This window comes from Phallusia mammillata, chromosome 7 (genome assembly GCF_965637545.1).
Source record: "Phallusia mammillata chromosome 7, kaPhaMamm4.hap1.1, whole genome shotgun sequence".
Taxonomy (NCBI): Eukaryota; Metazoa; Chordata; class Ascidiacea; order Phlebobranchia; family Ascidiidae; genus Phallusia; species Phallusia mammillata.
This window is the reverse complement of record NC_137258.1, coordinates 21,784,812-21,801,820: the sequence shown is the minus strand read 5'-3', so window position 1 is coordinate 21,801,820 and position 17,009 is coordinate 21,784,812. Positions and strand designations below refer to the sequence as shown.

At 36.5% G+C, this 17,009-nt stretch overlaps 1 protein-coding gene across 1 annotated transcript; it reads left to right on the top strand.

The window, feature by feature from the left end:
* The first annotated feature begins 5,845 nt into the window (after positions 1 to 5,845).
* On the top strand, positions 5,846 to 16,468 carry LOC145239151 (uncharacterized). The gene is made up of 12 exons (XM_080102435.1): positions 5,846 to 5,925; positions 6,439 to 6,599; positions 6,759 to 6,868; positions 7,599 to 7,728; positions 9,119 to 9,286; positions 9,963 to 10,055; positions 11,204 to 11,414; positions 11,877 to 12,017; positions 12,535 to 12,589; positions 13,496 to 14,461; positions 15,142 to 15,396; positions 16,119 to 16,468. The coding sequence occupies exons 2-12, from the start codon at positions 6,536 to 6,538 to the stop codon at positions 16,281 to 16,283; spliced, it is 2,358 nt and encodes a 785-aa protein (XP_079958561.1). The 5' UTR covers positions 5,846 to 5,925; positions 6,439 to 6,535; the 3' UTR covers positions 16,284 to 16,468.
* The last annotated feature ends 541 nt before the right edge of the window (positions 16,469 to 17,009 follow it).

The following is a 17,009-nucleotide window of genomic DNA, read 5'->3' as shown; positions in this document are numbered from 1 at the left end:
TACGACACACCCTTTGCGCATTTTTACAGCAGAACGCTTTACGCGAGAGACCTTTTTCAATTTTTCAAACATCTGTTTAATTTTTCCAATGCGAATATAATGGCCCTAAACAACCCTAATTTTGAAACTGTTCCGGAGGGGGGCTTTTAACCAGCTGGATACCATGTTGTAGCCCAGAGCTTACTCTTTTCTATCCCGTTGCTGTTACGAGACACCCTTTGCGCATTTTTACAGCAGAACGCTTTACGCGAGAGACCTTTTTCAAATTTTCAAACATCTGTTTAATTTTTCCAATGCGAATAAATTAGCCGTAAACAACCTCAATTTTGAAACTGTTCCGGAGGGGGGCTTTTAACCAGCTGGATACCATGTTGTAGCCCGGAGCTTACTCTTTTCTATCCCGTTGCCGTTACGAGACACCCTTTGCGCATTTTTACAGCAGAACGCTTTACGCGAGAGACCTTTTTCAAATTTTCAAACATCTGTTTAATTTTTCCAATGCGAATAAATTAGCCGTAAACAACCTTAATTTTGAAACTGTTCCGGAGGGGGGCTTTTAACCAGCAAGATACCATGTTGTATTATCAACATGCGAAATTTTAGTTTGTTTGAATATTCAAAAGTGAGAAGCGAACATCTTAAATGATCGAAGGGCATGTCCGCCTTCTAACATAACGAGTTCGCACTACAGAAACGGGAAAGACCTACCGGCGCTAAATAACGAACGGTTAGCACATATTCAACCAGTTTTTGCAGACCAACTCGAAATTGCATCCATTACCAGCGTGCAAAGTTATAGTTAATTCCAATTAGCCAATCAAAAATGAGAAGCGGACATCTTAAATGATCGAAGGGCATGACCGCCCGACAACATGACGCATTCGAACCATGGAAACGGGAAAGACCTACCAGCGATAAAAAACGAACGGTTAGCACATATTCAATCAGTTTTTGCAGACCATCTCGAAATTGCATCCATTACCAACGTGCAATGTTATAGTTCATTCCAATTAGCCAATCAGAAATGAGAAGCGAACATCTTAAATGATCGAAGGGCATGACCGCCCGTCAACATGACGCATTCGCACCATGGAAACGGGAAAGACCTACCAGCGATAAAAAACGAACGGTTAGCACATATATAACCAGTTTTTGCAGACCAACTCGAAATTGCATCCATTACCAACGGGCAATGTTATAGTTCATTCCAATTAGCCAATCAGAATTGAGAAGCGAACATCTTAAATGATCGAAGGGCATGACCGCCCGTCAACATGACGCATTCGCACCATGGAAACGGGAAAGACCTACCAGCGATAAAAAACGAACGGTTAGCACATATATAACCAGTTTTTGCAGACCAACTCGAAATTGCATCCATTACCAACGGGCAATGTTATAGTTCATTCCAATTAGCCAATCAGAATTGAGAAGCGAACATCTTAAATGATCGAAGGGCATGACCGCCCATCAACATGACGCATTCGCACCATGGAAACGGGAAAGACCTACCAGCGATAAAAAACGAACGGTTAGCACATATATAACCAGTTTTTGCAGACCAACTCGAAATTGCATCCATTACCAACGTGCAATGTTATAGTTCATTCCAATTAGCCAATCAGAAATGAGAAGCGAACATCTTAAATGATCGAAGGGCATAACCGCCCGTCAACATGACGAATTCGCACATTAGAAACGGGAAAGCCGTATCGACTCTAAAAACGGTTAAAACATGTAATTAATCAGCTTGTACAGAATAACATGAAATTGCAATCAGTACAAGGTTACGAAATTTCAGAAATCTATCATATACATAAGCGTGTGGATATATGTCTTGTGCTTATAACAGACTATACTTCAGTGCCGTGCTATGTTTGCAACTCCGCTGTGCTTTTCTATCACGAGTCGATTTAGTATGCATTTGTTTTGACTTAGGTTTTATTTGGCCATAAAAATTGGAAACCTCACTTCAGGACAAAGGACAAACCTAAACGTGTCAAGAAATTACTTTTTTACGGAATAATGCCCATTGTTACTGATTATATGCAAGAACTTTTGCACGCGTGGCACACACACTGCAAACAGGAGATAATTGCCGCATGTAGTGCAGTTATGCTTTCATGCACATTGACTTAATTTGTAGTGAAATACGCAGTGGTGATTACAAAAAAAGCTTTGAGGGAAAATAAACACATTATTTGTTTGTTTAATATATTTCCGCATTAGAAAAAATCTACATGTCTTTGAAAAATTGAAAAAGGTCTCTCGCGTGAAGCGTTCTGCTGTAAAAATGCGCAAAGGGTGTGTCGTAACGGCAACGGGATAGAAAAGAGTAAGCTCCGGGCTACAACATGGTATCCAGCTGGATAAAAGCCCCCCTCCGGAACAGTTTCAAAATTGAGGTTGTTTACGGCTAATTTATTCGCATTGGAAAAATTAAACAGATGTTTGAAAATTTGAAAAAGGTCTCTCGCGTAAAGCGTTCTGCTGTAAAAATGCGCAAAGGGTGTCTCGTAATGGCAACGGGATAGAAAAGAGTAAGCTCTGGGCTACAACATGGTATCCAGCTGGTTAAAAGCCCCCCTCCGGAACAGTTTCAAAATTGAGGTTGTTTACGGCTAATTTATTCGCATTGGAAAAATTAAACAGATGTTTGAAAATTTGAAAAAGGTCTCTCGCGTAAAGCGTTCTGCTGTAAAAATGCGCAAAGGGTGTCTCGTAACGGCAACGGGATAGAAAAGAGTAAGCTCCGGGCTACAACATGGTATCCAGCTGGTTAAAAGCCCCCCTCCGGAACAGTTTCAAAATTGAGGTTGTTTACGGCTAATTTATTCGCATTGGAAAAATTAAACAGATGTTTGAAAATTTGAAAAAGGTCTCTCGCGTAAAGCGTTCTGCTGTAAAAATGCGCAAAGGGTGTCTCGTAACGGCAACGGGATAGAAAAGAGTAAGCTCCGGGCTACAACATGGTATCCAGCTGGTTAAAAGCCCCCCTCCGGAACAGTTTCAAAATTGAGGTTGTTTACGGCTAATTTATTCGCATTGGAAAAATTAAACAGATGTTTGAAAATTTGAAAAAGGTCTCTCGCGTAAAGCGTTCTGCTGTAAAAATGCGCAAAGGGTGTCTCGTAACGGCAACGGGATAGAAAAGAGTAAGCTCCGGGCTACAACATGGTATCCAGCTGGTTAAAAGCCCCCCTCCGGAACAGTTTCAAAATTGAGGTTGTTTACGGCTAATTTATTCGCATTGGAAAAATTAAACAGATGTTTGAAAATTTGAAAAAGGTCTCTCGCGTAAAGCGTTCTGCTGTAAAAATGCGCAAAGGGTGTCTCGTAACGGCAACGGGATAGAAAAGAGTAAGCTCCGGGCTACAACATGGTATCCAGCTGGTTAAAAGCCCCCCTCCGGAACAGTTTCAAAGTTGAGGTTGTTTACGGCTAATTTATTCGCATTGGAAAAATTAAACAGATGTTTGAAAATTTGAAAAAGGTCTCTCGCGTAAAGCGTTCTGCTGTAAAAATGCGCAAAGGGTGTGTCGTAACGGCAACGGGATAGAAAAGAGTAAGCTCCGGGCTACAACATGGTATCCAGCTGGTTAAATGCCCCCCTCCGGAACAGTTTCAAAATTGAGGTTGTTTACGGCTAATTTATTCGCATTGGAAAAATTAAACAGATATTTGAAAATTTGAAAAAGGTCTCTCGCGTAAAGCGTTCTGCTGTAAAAATGCGCAAAGGGTGTCTCGTAACGGCAACGGGATAGAAAAGAGTAAGCTCTGGGCTACAACATGGTATCCAGCTGGTTAAAAGCCCCCCTCCGGAACAGTTTCAAAATTGAGGTTGTTTACGGCTAATTTATTCGCATTGGAAAAATTAAACAGATGTTTGAAAATTTGAAAAAGGTCTCTCGCGTAAAGCGTTCTGCTGTAAAAATGCGCAAAGGGTGTCTCGTAACGGCAACGGGATAGAAAAGAGTAAGCTCCGGGCTACAACATGGTATCCAGCTGGTTAAAAGCCCCCCTCCGGAACAGTTTCAAAATTGAGGTTGTTTACGGCTAATTTATTCGCATTGGAAAAATTAAACAGATGTTTGAAAATTTGAAAAAGGTCTCTCGCGTAAAGCGTTCTGCTGTAAAAATGCGCAAAGGGTGTCTCGTAACGGCAACGGGATAGAAAAGAGTAAGCTCCGGGCTACAACATGGTATCCAGCTGGTTAAAAGCCCCCCTCCGGAACAGTTTCAAAGTTGAGGTTGTTTACGGCTAATTTATTCGCATTGGAAAAATTAAACAGATGTTTGAAAATTTGAAAAAGGTCTCTCGCGTAAAGCGTTCTGCTGTAAAAATGCGCAAAGGGTGTCTCGTAACGGCAACGGGATAGAAAAGAGTAAGCTCTGTGCTACAACATGGTATCCAGCTGGTTAAAAGCCCCCCTCCGGAACAGTTTCAAAATTGAGGTTGTTTACGGCTAATTTATTCGCATTGGAAAAATTAAACAGATGTTTGAAAATTTGAAAAAGGTCTCTCGCGTAAAGCGTTCTGCTGTAAAAATGCGCAAAGGGTGTGTCGTAACGGCAACGGGATAGAAAAGAGTAAGCTCCGGGCTACAACATGGTATCCAGCTGGTTAAAAGCCCCCCTCCGGAACAGTTTCAAATTGAGGTTGTTTACGGCTAATTTATTCGCATTGGAAAAATTAAACAGATGTTTGAAAATTTGAAAAAGGTCTCTCGCGTAAAGCGTTCTGCTGTAAAAATGCGCAAAGGGTGTGTCGTAACGGCAACGGGATAGAAAAGAGTAAGCTCCGGGCTACAACATGGTATCCAGCTGGTTAAAAGCCCCCCTCCGGAACAGTTTCAAAATTGAGGTTGTTTACGGCTAATTTATTCGCATTGGAAAAATTAAACAGATATTTGAAAATTTGAAAAAGGTCTCTCGCGTAAAGCGTTCTGCTGTAAAAATGCGCAAAGGGTGTGTCGTAACGGCAACGGGATAGAAAAGAGTAAGCTCTGGGCTACAACATGGTATCCAGCTGGTTAAAAGCCCCCCTCCGGAACAGTTTCAAAATTGAAGTTTTTCACGGCTAATTTTTGTGTGTTTTGACACTGAAAGCTATGATTTCTATTGTGACAATAAAATTCGAAAAAATGTCACAATGGACGCACAAGATTTTGCATGGTTCTATTTTATTTTGAGTATTTAGATTCTTTGACGCGTGATCACATTGAAATGCTCTTTATCATGTCATTTTTCCATTTGTTTTTTTTGTTTTTAATTGTGTTTTCATTAATGTTTCATTTGATATGTTACCTGAAATTTTGTTGTAAAATTTTTGTGTTTAGGGGAAATTATTCTGCCAGAATGACACTGGTTGCAGAAACCAACAGGCGGGTGAGTTAAAGTGTTTAAACAACAGTGTCAAAAACATGTACTCCGTTAGACTCCGTTAAAGTCATCAAAACAGACTTGGTCAAGTTTGCCGTTTACCGTTTTTTTTTGTGAAATTTAAGTAAAAAAACCTTTAATTACAAATCCCCTCATGTCAACCTATATTTAATGCCATTATTTCTAATTCCGTTCTTAGTACTTTAACAGCAAATCGCACGTTTTCTCAATATGCAATGATGGTGAGGTAAAATGACAAAATAAATAATTTATGTGGAAACATGTTACAAATTTTATACTAAAAGAATAATTAAACCGTATTAAACAAACTTGATACCGCATTTATGTGTTACTGAGTTATATGTATCTATTTTAATTGTAAAAGTCAGTGTGTTGTGGATTATTAAATACTATTTATCTGTCGGTACTATTAATTTTTTGTTGTGCCTAAATTTTTAATGTTGTTTGGATCGGAAATAATAAATTGTTGAACGTGACAAACGCCGACGTTGTCAAAAGCGTCTTCCGAAAAGAGACATCGGGGTAACAATTTGTAAACTTCGTTTGGTATGCTGTAATATGCATAAATATATATTTTTGCTCGACATCTTAATAACCAGTGGTTTATTTTTAGTTGGTGTTTATATTACTTACAAAATTTGACTATAATTCATATTTCTTTTTTTTCTTTTTTACGTTTAGCCAGCGAATTTTTTGCCACATTTATTTATTTGTTGCTGAACCTTTGCACTTGTTTAGTAAATTTTATATTTTAGATGTGTATTGTTTCTTTTCAGTTATTACAATTCTGTATTTATTTTATTTCGAAAAGTAATATCATAAAAACAAACATGCTTGGTTTATAAATTTGGACACAAATTTCTAGCCTTTGTAAGCATTCCGGGATTTTAAGTGCTGAAACTTTTTCGAAGTGTACATTTTCAATTATTATTATGTGGTTCTTGTTTTTTTCACTAGGTCATATTAACTTAAGGCCAATTTATGGCATTTATGACCAACAATGAAATAGCGGGCAACAAAATGTTTTATTCTCAGGTGAAAGAAATAGTTTGATGCCTGTCTCAGTTGTTGAGCGGAATACTAACTTGGTGCTTGAAATGTTTTGTGGATTTTAAACTGATTTCTTTGTAAAATGGATGAGCCGGACTCACAATTTCTTCCAACATCTTTGACATCTATGAGAAGAACCAGCACAGGTATAATTAATATTAAACAATTAAAATTAATTTGCCAACATTACTTTATTTTATTGGTTCTTTTTGTACCTTCTTACTAGACTTCCAATTTGTATGTTGCATCAGTTACCATGTATGCATATGTTAGTGTCACCACTTTAACAGTTCTACTATTTTTAGGTTCTTTAATGAGAAAGAGGACGAGCACGTCTCAGTCCTATGAACAGGCTTCCTGTTCAAATTACAGAGATTATGCTTCTGTTCGTGCAAGAAAAACTCCAATAACAGTGGTATGCACATGTCAAAATAAGAAATTTTACTGGTTTTCTGTCACAAATTTGGTTTATTTTTCTTGAAAACTTATAAACGATAAACTTTAAATTATGTTAATTAAATTCAGTGTTTTTCAATAGCCCATTGTGTTACTTAATGTTGCTTATCCAAAGGTTTAGTTTTAAAATAGTATGTTTTTTAAGACAATAATGGGCTAATATGTTCCATGAAAGCTTTAAGCACATGTAACAAAAAATATGGTTCGAATAAAATTAAAAATTTGGAAGACATTTTTCATCCTTTTTTGCTTGAGAAATTCAAACTTCCTTTTAATTCATACTTAAATCCACAAATATAATAACCCTATTTATTGCTTGGGAAAGGAACACTGTTATGAATCTTTGTTCACATTTAAGTCTTTTTGGCTTAAAATTTTCCACATAAAAGTTTCCTATCAAAAGCATCATCAGTTTTTATTTATTGTTTTTATGCGACCATGTGTTGTGTGACTCAAGTGTATATAAACAGGTGTAAGTGGTGTGGCCTTCATTTCACTGATGATTGCATGAGCATTTGCTGAAACATTTGAATAATAAAGCATGTCCCTTTTTACGTCTATTTAAGCCAGTATTTTCACATCACCAGTATATTTCAACAGTTACTTACAACTTCAATGACAAATAATACTAATAATAACAAAATAGTGTTGCAATTTTTGGATACTAATAAGTTATAATTCATGTTCAGGGCGGTAGTTGGGATGATAACAGTGTTGGGCATGGCTCGGTGGCAGCTAGAATGAGAAGAGAAAGGAACAAGGCAATTAGACGAACACAGTCGACAGCTACTTACACAAATAACCCAATCGATACTCATGGTAAGAGGACAGGATGTAATTTGTCAATGGCTTAGGTAAACAATGGTTGCACAACATGCTAAAAAGTATAATAAATGTTATTTTTTGGCACGCTTTTTGTAAAGAAACCTATTGATAGTGTGTAAAATGTTGTAGCATATTAATCCTGTATGTCTTAAAAATAAATTACATGGTTTATAAATATTTTGTTTGTCAAAAAAACTGGACAAGCCAATTTAAGTGAAAATGATATTTCTAGGCTTGTCTTTTGTATGGAAACCGATTGATAATGTTTGAAATGTTGTACCATATTAATTTTATATGTGTTGAGAAGAAATTGCATGGGTAATCAATATTTTTGTTTGAAAAATACTGAACAAGCCTATTTAAGTAAAAATGTTATTTTTAGGTCTGTCTTTTGTATGGAACCTATTGATAGCATTTGAAATGTTGTAGCATATCAATAGTACGTACTTAAAAAATAGGCATGTTTATGAAAATTTTGTTTGTGACTAACAAGCATTTAAGTGAAAATCTTTTGGCAATGTTTTATGTTCCTGTGTTTTCGTAATAAATCGACCTATTTTTTTCTGAAAAGCAACACAGTACAGCGTTCCTAAAATCAAATTTCCAATATCCATGTGTGTCACTTTTACCTACTAAAACTGCTGAACCAAAACTTTAACAATGGCTCTTTGTTTCGTTAAAAACCCTAAGTGGCATCTTCTAGCTTTTCCACAGTAAACAATGTTTGATGAGGCAGAAAAATTTACCAGAAATCATTTTGTAATGTTTAGTGAGCTTAACGCTCCTTAAACATTTGCCAATGATTTTGTCCATGTACGGAGAAACACCATTTCAGCGCTGCCACTTTCTCTTTGGAACCCATTAAGGGCGTATGTTGCTAAATATAGTTTTTAATCGACGCCCAATCAATATTTCTTGCCTAGCATATGGAGTCTGTGATTATGTCAACAAATACCGTTTTTTGAAAATAAAGAAATCAATGGAATTTTTATTATTTTGTCCTTTTGTGGCAGAAAAAATTGCCTTTTCTCTGTATGTATTTAATATGCTATAAATATTATTGAAAGATTTTGGTTCAACAAAGCAAAGTGTAGAATACACCGACATTTATATTTAACTGTAAACTGTGTGATGTAATTTAATGTTATTATGTGTCAAATTGAAAGTTCAAACAATCAAATGAAAACGGATTTTTTCTGTATGTATTCAGTAGACTTTAAATGAAATTTAGAATATTTTAGTTTAACAAAAGCAAAGAGATATATACCAACATGCATATTTTCAAATGTAAGCTGTGCCACACAATTTAATATGCTTATGTATCAAAATAAAAGTTCAAAATGTTGAAGCACAAGTAGTTTAAATCATTCATGTTTTTGTGTAGCTTGTGTGGCAAGCACATTAAACTTGATAAACACAACATCCTTATCGCCGTGGAAACACCATGAGCGACTTCCTTGGGACGAGGATTATGGTTTGCAATGTGGAAGTGGAACTCAGTCTGCTGCTGCAAAACGATCTGCTGGGAGTTTATGCAACATCAGCTCAACCAGTATGACGATGCATTTTTATTTTAGATAGTTATCCATATTTACAAATAGTTGTTTTTACTGCTGCAATGTAACTGTAGAATAAAAGGTCATTTTTATCAAAAAGTGTTCAAAACTATTTTTAATCTAAAACAGAATGATACACCTTGTATAAAGTAAAAACATTGTGATGCTTGTTTTAACATCTGCTGTTGTGTTAATCAGTGCAAAATAATTCTGTTTAAGTCCATTTTTAGGCATGTGTCCATTGATTTCAAAACATTCTTTCCTGGAGCATATTTTTTCCGCCAAAAATAAAAACACTGGAATATACCAATAAAAACACTAAGCCATAACACAGTAAAGTCATCTTGCATGGCAAAATATACTTAACCCACATCTCAGACAAATTTCCAAGTTTGGTTGTCAATCTGATTTACATTATTTGTACGCCTTAAATTAAAGCAATACCAAATATGGAAATGTATATATTTCTTGCAAGTTATTTAAAAAAACAGATTGTTATGTTTCTTGCTTGCTAGACATTGCTTTATTTAAACACCCCCAGTTAACCTAAAGCCTAATATCTTTATCTGTTTACGTTTAATAGTGTCGTGTTGTGTGAAGGTGTTAAATTGAATTTTACAACCAGTGGTGTTGTCTGACACATAAATACCGACCACAATATGTTTTCCACAGTGACATCGCACACATGGGACTCCAGATCTATTCCTGATTATTCTAAGATGTCAGGAGGCCATCCAACAAGTTTTCGTCATTCTTTCACATCAGGTACTGGATTTGGGATTTTAAAACGCCTATATAAGTTTCATTGAACCACAATATTTTGTTACTGATCAAATGTCATGTTTTCAAGTGCTATGAGGTACTATATGAACATAAATTTACAACTGGGTTTAGTCCTAAAGTTTATATACACCAGCCATCATTTCACACCTATGTACGAATCATGATACACTAGGCCAATTAAAGGTGTTTTCCCAATTTTTTTCACAGTGAAAAACCATATTTATGACCATTGGGTTACAAAAATACCATTGGGTTTTTGTAAATTAGCAATGCCTTGTAGCCCAACTTATTAATGCTTTATGTATCAATACTAAAAGCAGCAATCAATGTTGCGTAAGCGTGCCAAAAAATTCTGTTTCAAAAGTCCATTATTATTCTTACTTTACCACTTAAAAAAATTCCAACCTCAGTAAAAAATTCTGTCTTTTTTAATAGTAATATAAAATATGTTTACGTTTATAATGTACATACACAGGTTACTATCATTGCTTATAGCACAGGAAGTGTCAGGTATTTGTCTGTGTTATTTGATTAATTCCTGTTGTATCAAATCTAACATATGTTACCTGTTGAATTATTTATTGTAAGCATTCTTTTAATAGCAACAGTCTTCCTTAAATATGCAACAACACTTGATTTCTACATGCAATTCTTTCCATTAGACCAAGTGCATTGATATTTGTGGCCATTTGTATTACAGATGCTGTCAAAAGTTCTGTGATTTTTACTTCTGTACAGATTTGCTAAGGCATTTTTCAACATTTCTTGTAAATAATCAACTGAAAAAAAAAATGGATATATTTGCGTTTTTAAAATATGGAGTCTACTTTATTAGTATACTCCCGCTATCTGTGGCAGAATTATGAGTCTCGAGAGATTTTCAAGTGGCAATAAAATGATTCATTTTGACCCTGTTGTTGCCAAAAGCACATGCACCCATCACATTAACATTACAAATTGATTTCGGTGCAAATTATCAGCAACGAATTCTTCCTGATTAAAAATCTTATTATATATCTTCCAAAAACTAATAAATGTTGGAAACACTGGTATACATAAATACTCAACGCTTTTTTTGCGAACACCATATATTTCATGATAATATACAACATCTTAACTTATTATTTTAGCTCATCACCATTCAAGTCCAACATCTGGATGTGCATCCATAGCAAGCTCAGACCTCGATTCTGCTGACTTGGCATTTTTCAGCATGAATGATGATTCATCGCTTTTTGATGGTGACTCGTTATTTTCTGACACTTACGGAGTCATGGATGCCGACTCCGGATTTTCGTCCAACATTTTTAGTTTGCTCGAGGAGGGAACGATAAGCTGCAGGTGCGAAAAATGTTTTCCGGCCAAAATGTAAAAAAAAACATTTTTTGTTCATTTCCTCTTTATGGATGTAAAAACATTTTTTCTATCCTCCCAAAAAATATTGAAAACTGATAACCCTTATACAATTCAAATTTTAAGTTTATTGGGTTACATCAGTAGTTCTCAAACTGTGCGTCGCGACGCCCTGGTGCGTCACGACGCCCTGGTGCGTCAGAAAAACTTGTCCAGAGGTGGCGCAACAAAAAAAGTTTGAGAACCACATCATATGCCTGTTAGATACAGTGCTACAAAGGAATTATTTTTTTGCCCAAAAAATATTAGGTTTGAACATTTTTGGACTTGTAATTTGCCTGAAATACAACAAATGTGGCTTTTATCTTATTAACCATGTGAATATAGCCATATAAAAATGTCTTAGTTGTTTGGGTAACTTTTTTCTGAATATGCATTTGTTTTGTACAGGACCCCATTTCTTAACGGAGATTGGCCTGATTCAATTAGTGAGCTGGATTTTGACTGTAGTGAGCAACAGAATGATATTTCAAACTGTGACGCGCATTCTGACATTGGACCAAGCTGCTCAGTGTCTACAGACAGAAATAAGTAAGAAGTTGTTTGCAAAAAGTGCCGTTAAATTTCTAGCTTAAAACTTAATTTTAACTTTGTTTAAAGTGATTACAAGATATAATGGCTATTGTTCAACAATTTTGATGCAGTAATCATAACAACACAATTGTTGAAAAAATTCGAACAAAATAATTTTTATTTTTTGTCACATATTTTTAATTTATCATAGTAAGCCAGGTCCATTGGTGTATATATGAATGTGCCTTGAAGGTCTGTATAGACGCTTCAGGGCTGATCCCAGTTATGAATTTATGTTCATCCCAACTAATAATTCCTACTTTATAGAAATATAAAAAACTAAAATGTTGTATTTTTTTCTTTGCCATGTTAGAATAAATCCTGTTAAAATTCTGCTGGCCACTACTTAAAACTATTCAATGCAGATTGCCATATAAGTAAATGGATTAGTACAGTCATAAGTGGTCTTCTTCAAACTGTACCACACACTTTATGTACTCAGGCAATGTTTCATTCTAAAAATTTTTTGCTTTAGGCTCAAGAAACGTCATATTCGGTCAAAATCAAACGCATTGGAGTATGCAGATAAGGTAAGGGCTATAGGTTTTCACAGCAAGCCGTTCTATTCTTATTCCCACAGTTAAATGTCTATTCATTCTGGGCCCACTGTTTGTATAGCACCATTGTGGTTTTATTTCAATTGTAAACCGGTCTAGCTTGAATGCTAAGGAAACCTGAGGCCTTTCTGTGGTGTGTGGTTGTCACGTGTATAGTGACCTGAAATAAATGCAGGATTTAAATTATTTGTCTTTTTAAAAATGCCAAACGGGCTTTTTAACGCTGCAGCATTTTTTTCTCTACTTGGCCTCAAATAGCTTGATGCACAGGATACAAAAGAAGTGTTTTTGTTAGTATAATTAGGTTTTTTCTACGACAAATGAAAAAGCTTTTAATTAAATGTGTCAATAAAAATTACAGTTTTTGTCGTATATTCGTAAATATTTTTTGTCAGTTTTAATATTGAAATAATATGATTTCATTTGTTGAGAATATTGCCAATTTTTACAATCAAAGCATAACCCATCGTTACATGTCGTTTTTTTGGAAAAAATCACATAACGTTTTGGGCCTTACGTTAAAAAATTCATAAATGTCTCGTTGCAGCAAGTGTTTGTAATTTTTTGTGATCAACATACCCCAAATTTATTAAAAAGCTATAACCCCGAAAAAACTGATGGCAAAACAAAGTCTACACTTCGCTCATTGTCGGTTAATTTATATAAATGAAACGACATGTACCAAATCAGTCAATCATTAGTCATAAGACTTCGGTGCATAATTAAAAAAAATATATTCCTTTACTTCAGTAATTTTGAAGCAAAACAAGCAGGGTATTGGCGGCCGTTGGTGAAATAAGGATCTGAGAGGCAGCCGTGGTAGCAAAAAGGTTGTGCACCCCTCCTGTAGAGTTTTACAAAATCCCGTTTATTTTACAGAACAATGTTGAAAGAAATGGTTTTGAACTTCCCACAGACCCTGACATTTATCTCACAAATCCCCGGCCCAGTTCGCGCACAAACGGCATTGTGGCGCAACAATCACATGACGACCTCATGCAGCAGTACGTCACGAGCCAGCAACGACACATGCGCGGCAAAAATCCCATTAGCGCAGGGTTAGAACACGACGGGCGTGCAAATTTGAAATTGAATCTGTCTTGCGAAGACATGCTGTTGAAAAGTGGAATAATTGATGAGCGATTGGAAGAACCGAAAACTCCCATTGTAGAGACAGAAATGGCAGTTGCTCCTTCGGACATACATATGCCCCCTGCTGTATTAGAGCAGCAGCAACAGCTGGAAAGACAATTACAACAACAACAACGAGTAGCAAATGATTTTTCCACACCAGTGGTGCTAAATCCACAGCAAGACGAAATTGCACCTTCAGTATTACCACACTTGCAACCGTCTGCAATTCAAAAGTTGCAACAATTCGGAATTCCCACAGTAATACAGCAGCAGCACATTTTTCAGGTGCCACAGAACCAGCAAATTGTAACTGACACCCAATCTGTAACGCAGCAACCCTTTTTACGACACCAAACGTTGCAAGTTCAAAAAACAACTGCGGAAACTCCACAAGCGGTACAACAGTTCCAGCAGCCGCAATTGCAGCATCCAAACCCCGCGGAAACTTCGACAATTTTCCCATCTCGGCCAACGCTTTATCAAAGTACCGACCAAACGCGAAAGTTCGCTATGTCAAATCTTGACGCCCCAGTTCAAGTTCAATTACGACTTAACACCGCAAATGATACCAGATCGTTGCCAAACAGCGCAAACGCCTCTAAAGCTCCTATTGTACTCAGTATTAATAATTGGAACGGTATGCCACAAGAGGAAAGACTAGGGTTTATCGAGCAACTCAGTGAACGCATTAAGAGCACTATGGGCTTACAGGTGAGTGACGTTTCCCTTTGTCATTGTCAGGTTGATTGGCAAAGGATTGTGACGTGTAAAACTGAGGGTGCAGGTAACCTTTTGGTAGACTCCTTGGAGACCTACAAAATCGCCGAATGTGTGAATAAAATAGCTTGTCTTGTCTATGTGTAATAAACATAACTTTACCAACACCATACCTAACGGCAGTCCCGCTTTTAGCTGAATTTCGATAGGTGGCGCAAAAAGAGCACAAATACCTATTTTAAAACTGTATTTCTCCTAAAATGTTGACGGTTGGGGCTATTAGGGCTGGGGTGAGGTAATATCAATAAAAATTCATTAAAACTAAATTTGAAGCTTAGTTCCTGATGTAAAACTGCTGGGGTGAAAGGTATATCATTATGGGGTACCCCATACATCCATGTTTTTTTTTATTTCCATAAGGTATCTCGTTCTAAAAAGAACTATAAATTGGCCTAAGGTCTGCCCTTCTTTGTTTTTTACCTTCGCTCAATGTGTAAAATAATGGTACACAAGACACGGACTTAAATAGTAGCTTTAATACAAACCAAATTGCTTTTATTAAATTTTGTTTTTATCAGTTAAACATTTCATAACAGCTAAATTAAAAGCCTAAACTTAAATTAATAATGTAAAATAAAGCGCTTATTTCATTGGTCAGTTTTTGTCACGTGCAGGAGAAACTCGAAATCATCAATATAATCGGAGCTGGTAACAAGGAACCGATAAACAACGCCCCCATGTGTATGTCGATCGATGACATCGACAGTCACAAGCTGTCACGTGTGTTTGGTTTCCTTGACAACCAGCCAACGGAGGACTCACCAACGAAAAGCGAGACTCCACCAAAACCTCCTGAGACGAACTTGAGAAGAAGTAACAGTGATGGAAATATCCCTAAAACGGTTACTGACGCCCAGAAGGAAAACAGAGTAAGATGTTAGCGGGGCTGCGTTAAGACTCGGCATTCTGGAAAAAATGTAGGCGTAAAACCGAATCAGCCAGCCACCAAGCAATTTCCAATGGAAGGACATAGGTTAGAAGAATCTAGCCTGCAGTGGGATTCGAACCCACGACAGGGGCCTTTCCGGGGCTCGCGCTTTACCATCTGTGCTATACATAGGCTCAGAGGTAAGCACGTTGAAAGTCGAATCACAAGCACTGTTGCCTGCCTTGGTTTAATCTGATTCGGTATAACGCCTTTAATTAAAATGATTTATATATGAGTGTGCCGCTGGTCTGCATAGATGCTTCAGGACTGATCCCAGTTATGAATTTTTAGACTATTTTGTAAGCACTTCATCAGGATTAGAGACATAAATTGCATAATTCTTACGAAACTGGTTGCTATCTTCTCTATTTCTTCACTAGTATCATTTCGTTTTTGACCTTTAGAAATAGTATTAGTACTTCACTAAAGATTTTCCCTTTGTTTTGGAAATCAAGACACCTCTATTGCCATATCTGTTAAGAGTTGTATTAAAACTTTGTGTGTTGAAATAAACTTTCGGACTGGTTTGGACCATAATCAAAAATCAACGTTTTTGAAGCACTTTTTATCAGCCACTTCGACAATCTTAATGATCATCTCTACAACAACCCTACGAAAACGAATAATTTAGCAACGTGCATTTAATGAGTTTGTGTTCAACAGCGCCGCCAGCGGCAAGCTCGAAAGTGGGCCAAATTGATGAAGCAACGTCAACGGAAAGAAAATCGGCAGTTGATGAAAGAGCACAAAAGCGGTCTCTTTGTTAACGAGAAAAAAGTAAAAATTGTTGTTGAGTCTGAAGAGGAAGTAGATTTAACCGACATTTAGTCGTCTGAAGTGCTATACAGAGTAAAGTTTCGTTTTCTCTGATTTGTGTCATAACGTTCAATGTGCCATTGTGACATTTTTCTGTTTTTCCACTGTTTCGTTGTATGACTGCACTTTTTCCACCACGACCCCTTTAGGTGGAAGCTGCTTTTCTTGGGCTAATAAATAAAAATCAGTGTTGCAAAGCTGTTGTCGATTTTCTGATTTTCTTTGGGCCATCGCCAAATTCCCAACTTTTCATATTTCTTCATTTATTTTTATTTTTCAAATACCTGACACTGCTGAGCGAAACCCAGGACGTTTTTTTACTTATTACTGTATTTTTTTCGAAGAAGGTTTTACCCCAAAACGTAATCCATTGCACTGTACTACTACATTGTATAAGGCAGTGGTTCCCAACCTTTTTTAACGCGACCCAAATACTGACCAAAATTTTGTTAAGTGGTACCTCGCGACCCATGGACATACTATTTTAGTTGTATGTTTGCCTGTAAAGCTTTTTGAAAATTGCTACGCCAGTTTGGCAAATCAATGACCTTATAACGAACAAATACGGTTGTTTTTTTCGACCAAACTTTTCCATTTAACCCGAACTAGGAGCTGAATCGATGTATTATTAGCCAGACAACGCTCAACTGTGAGCTAACACGTCGCTTTATGACGTCACAAAGAGTTTTAACAAATAGCACATCAAGTTGTGATGAAATTATTATTGAGCAATAATTT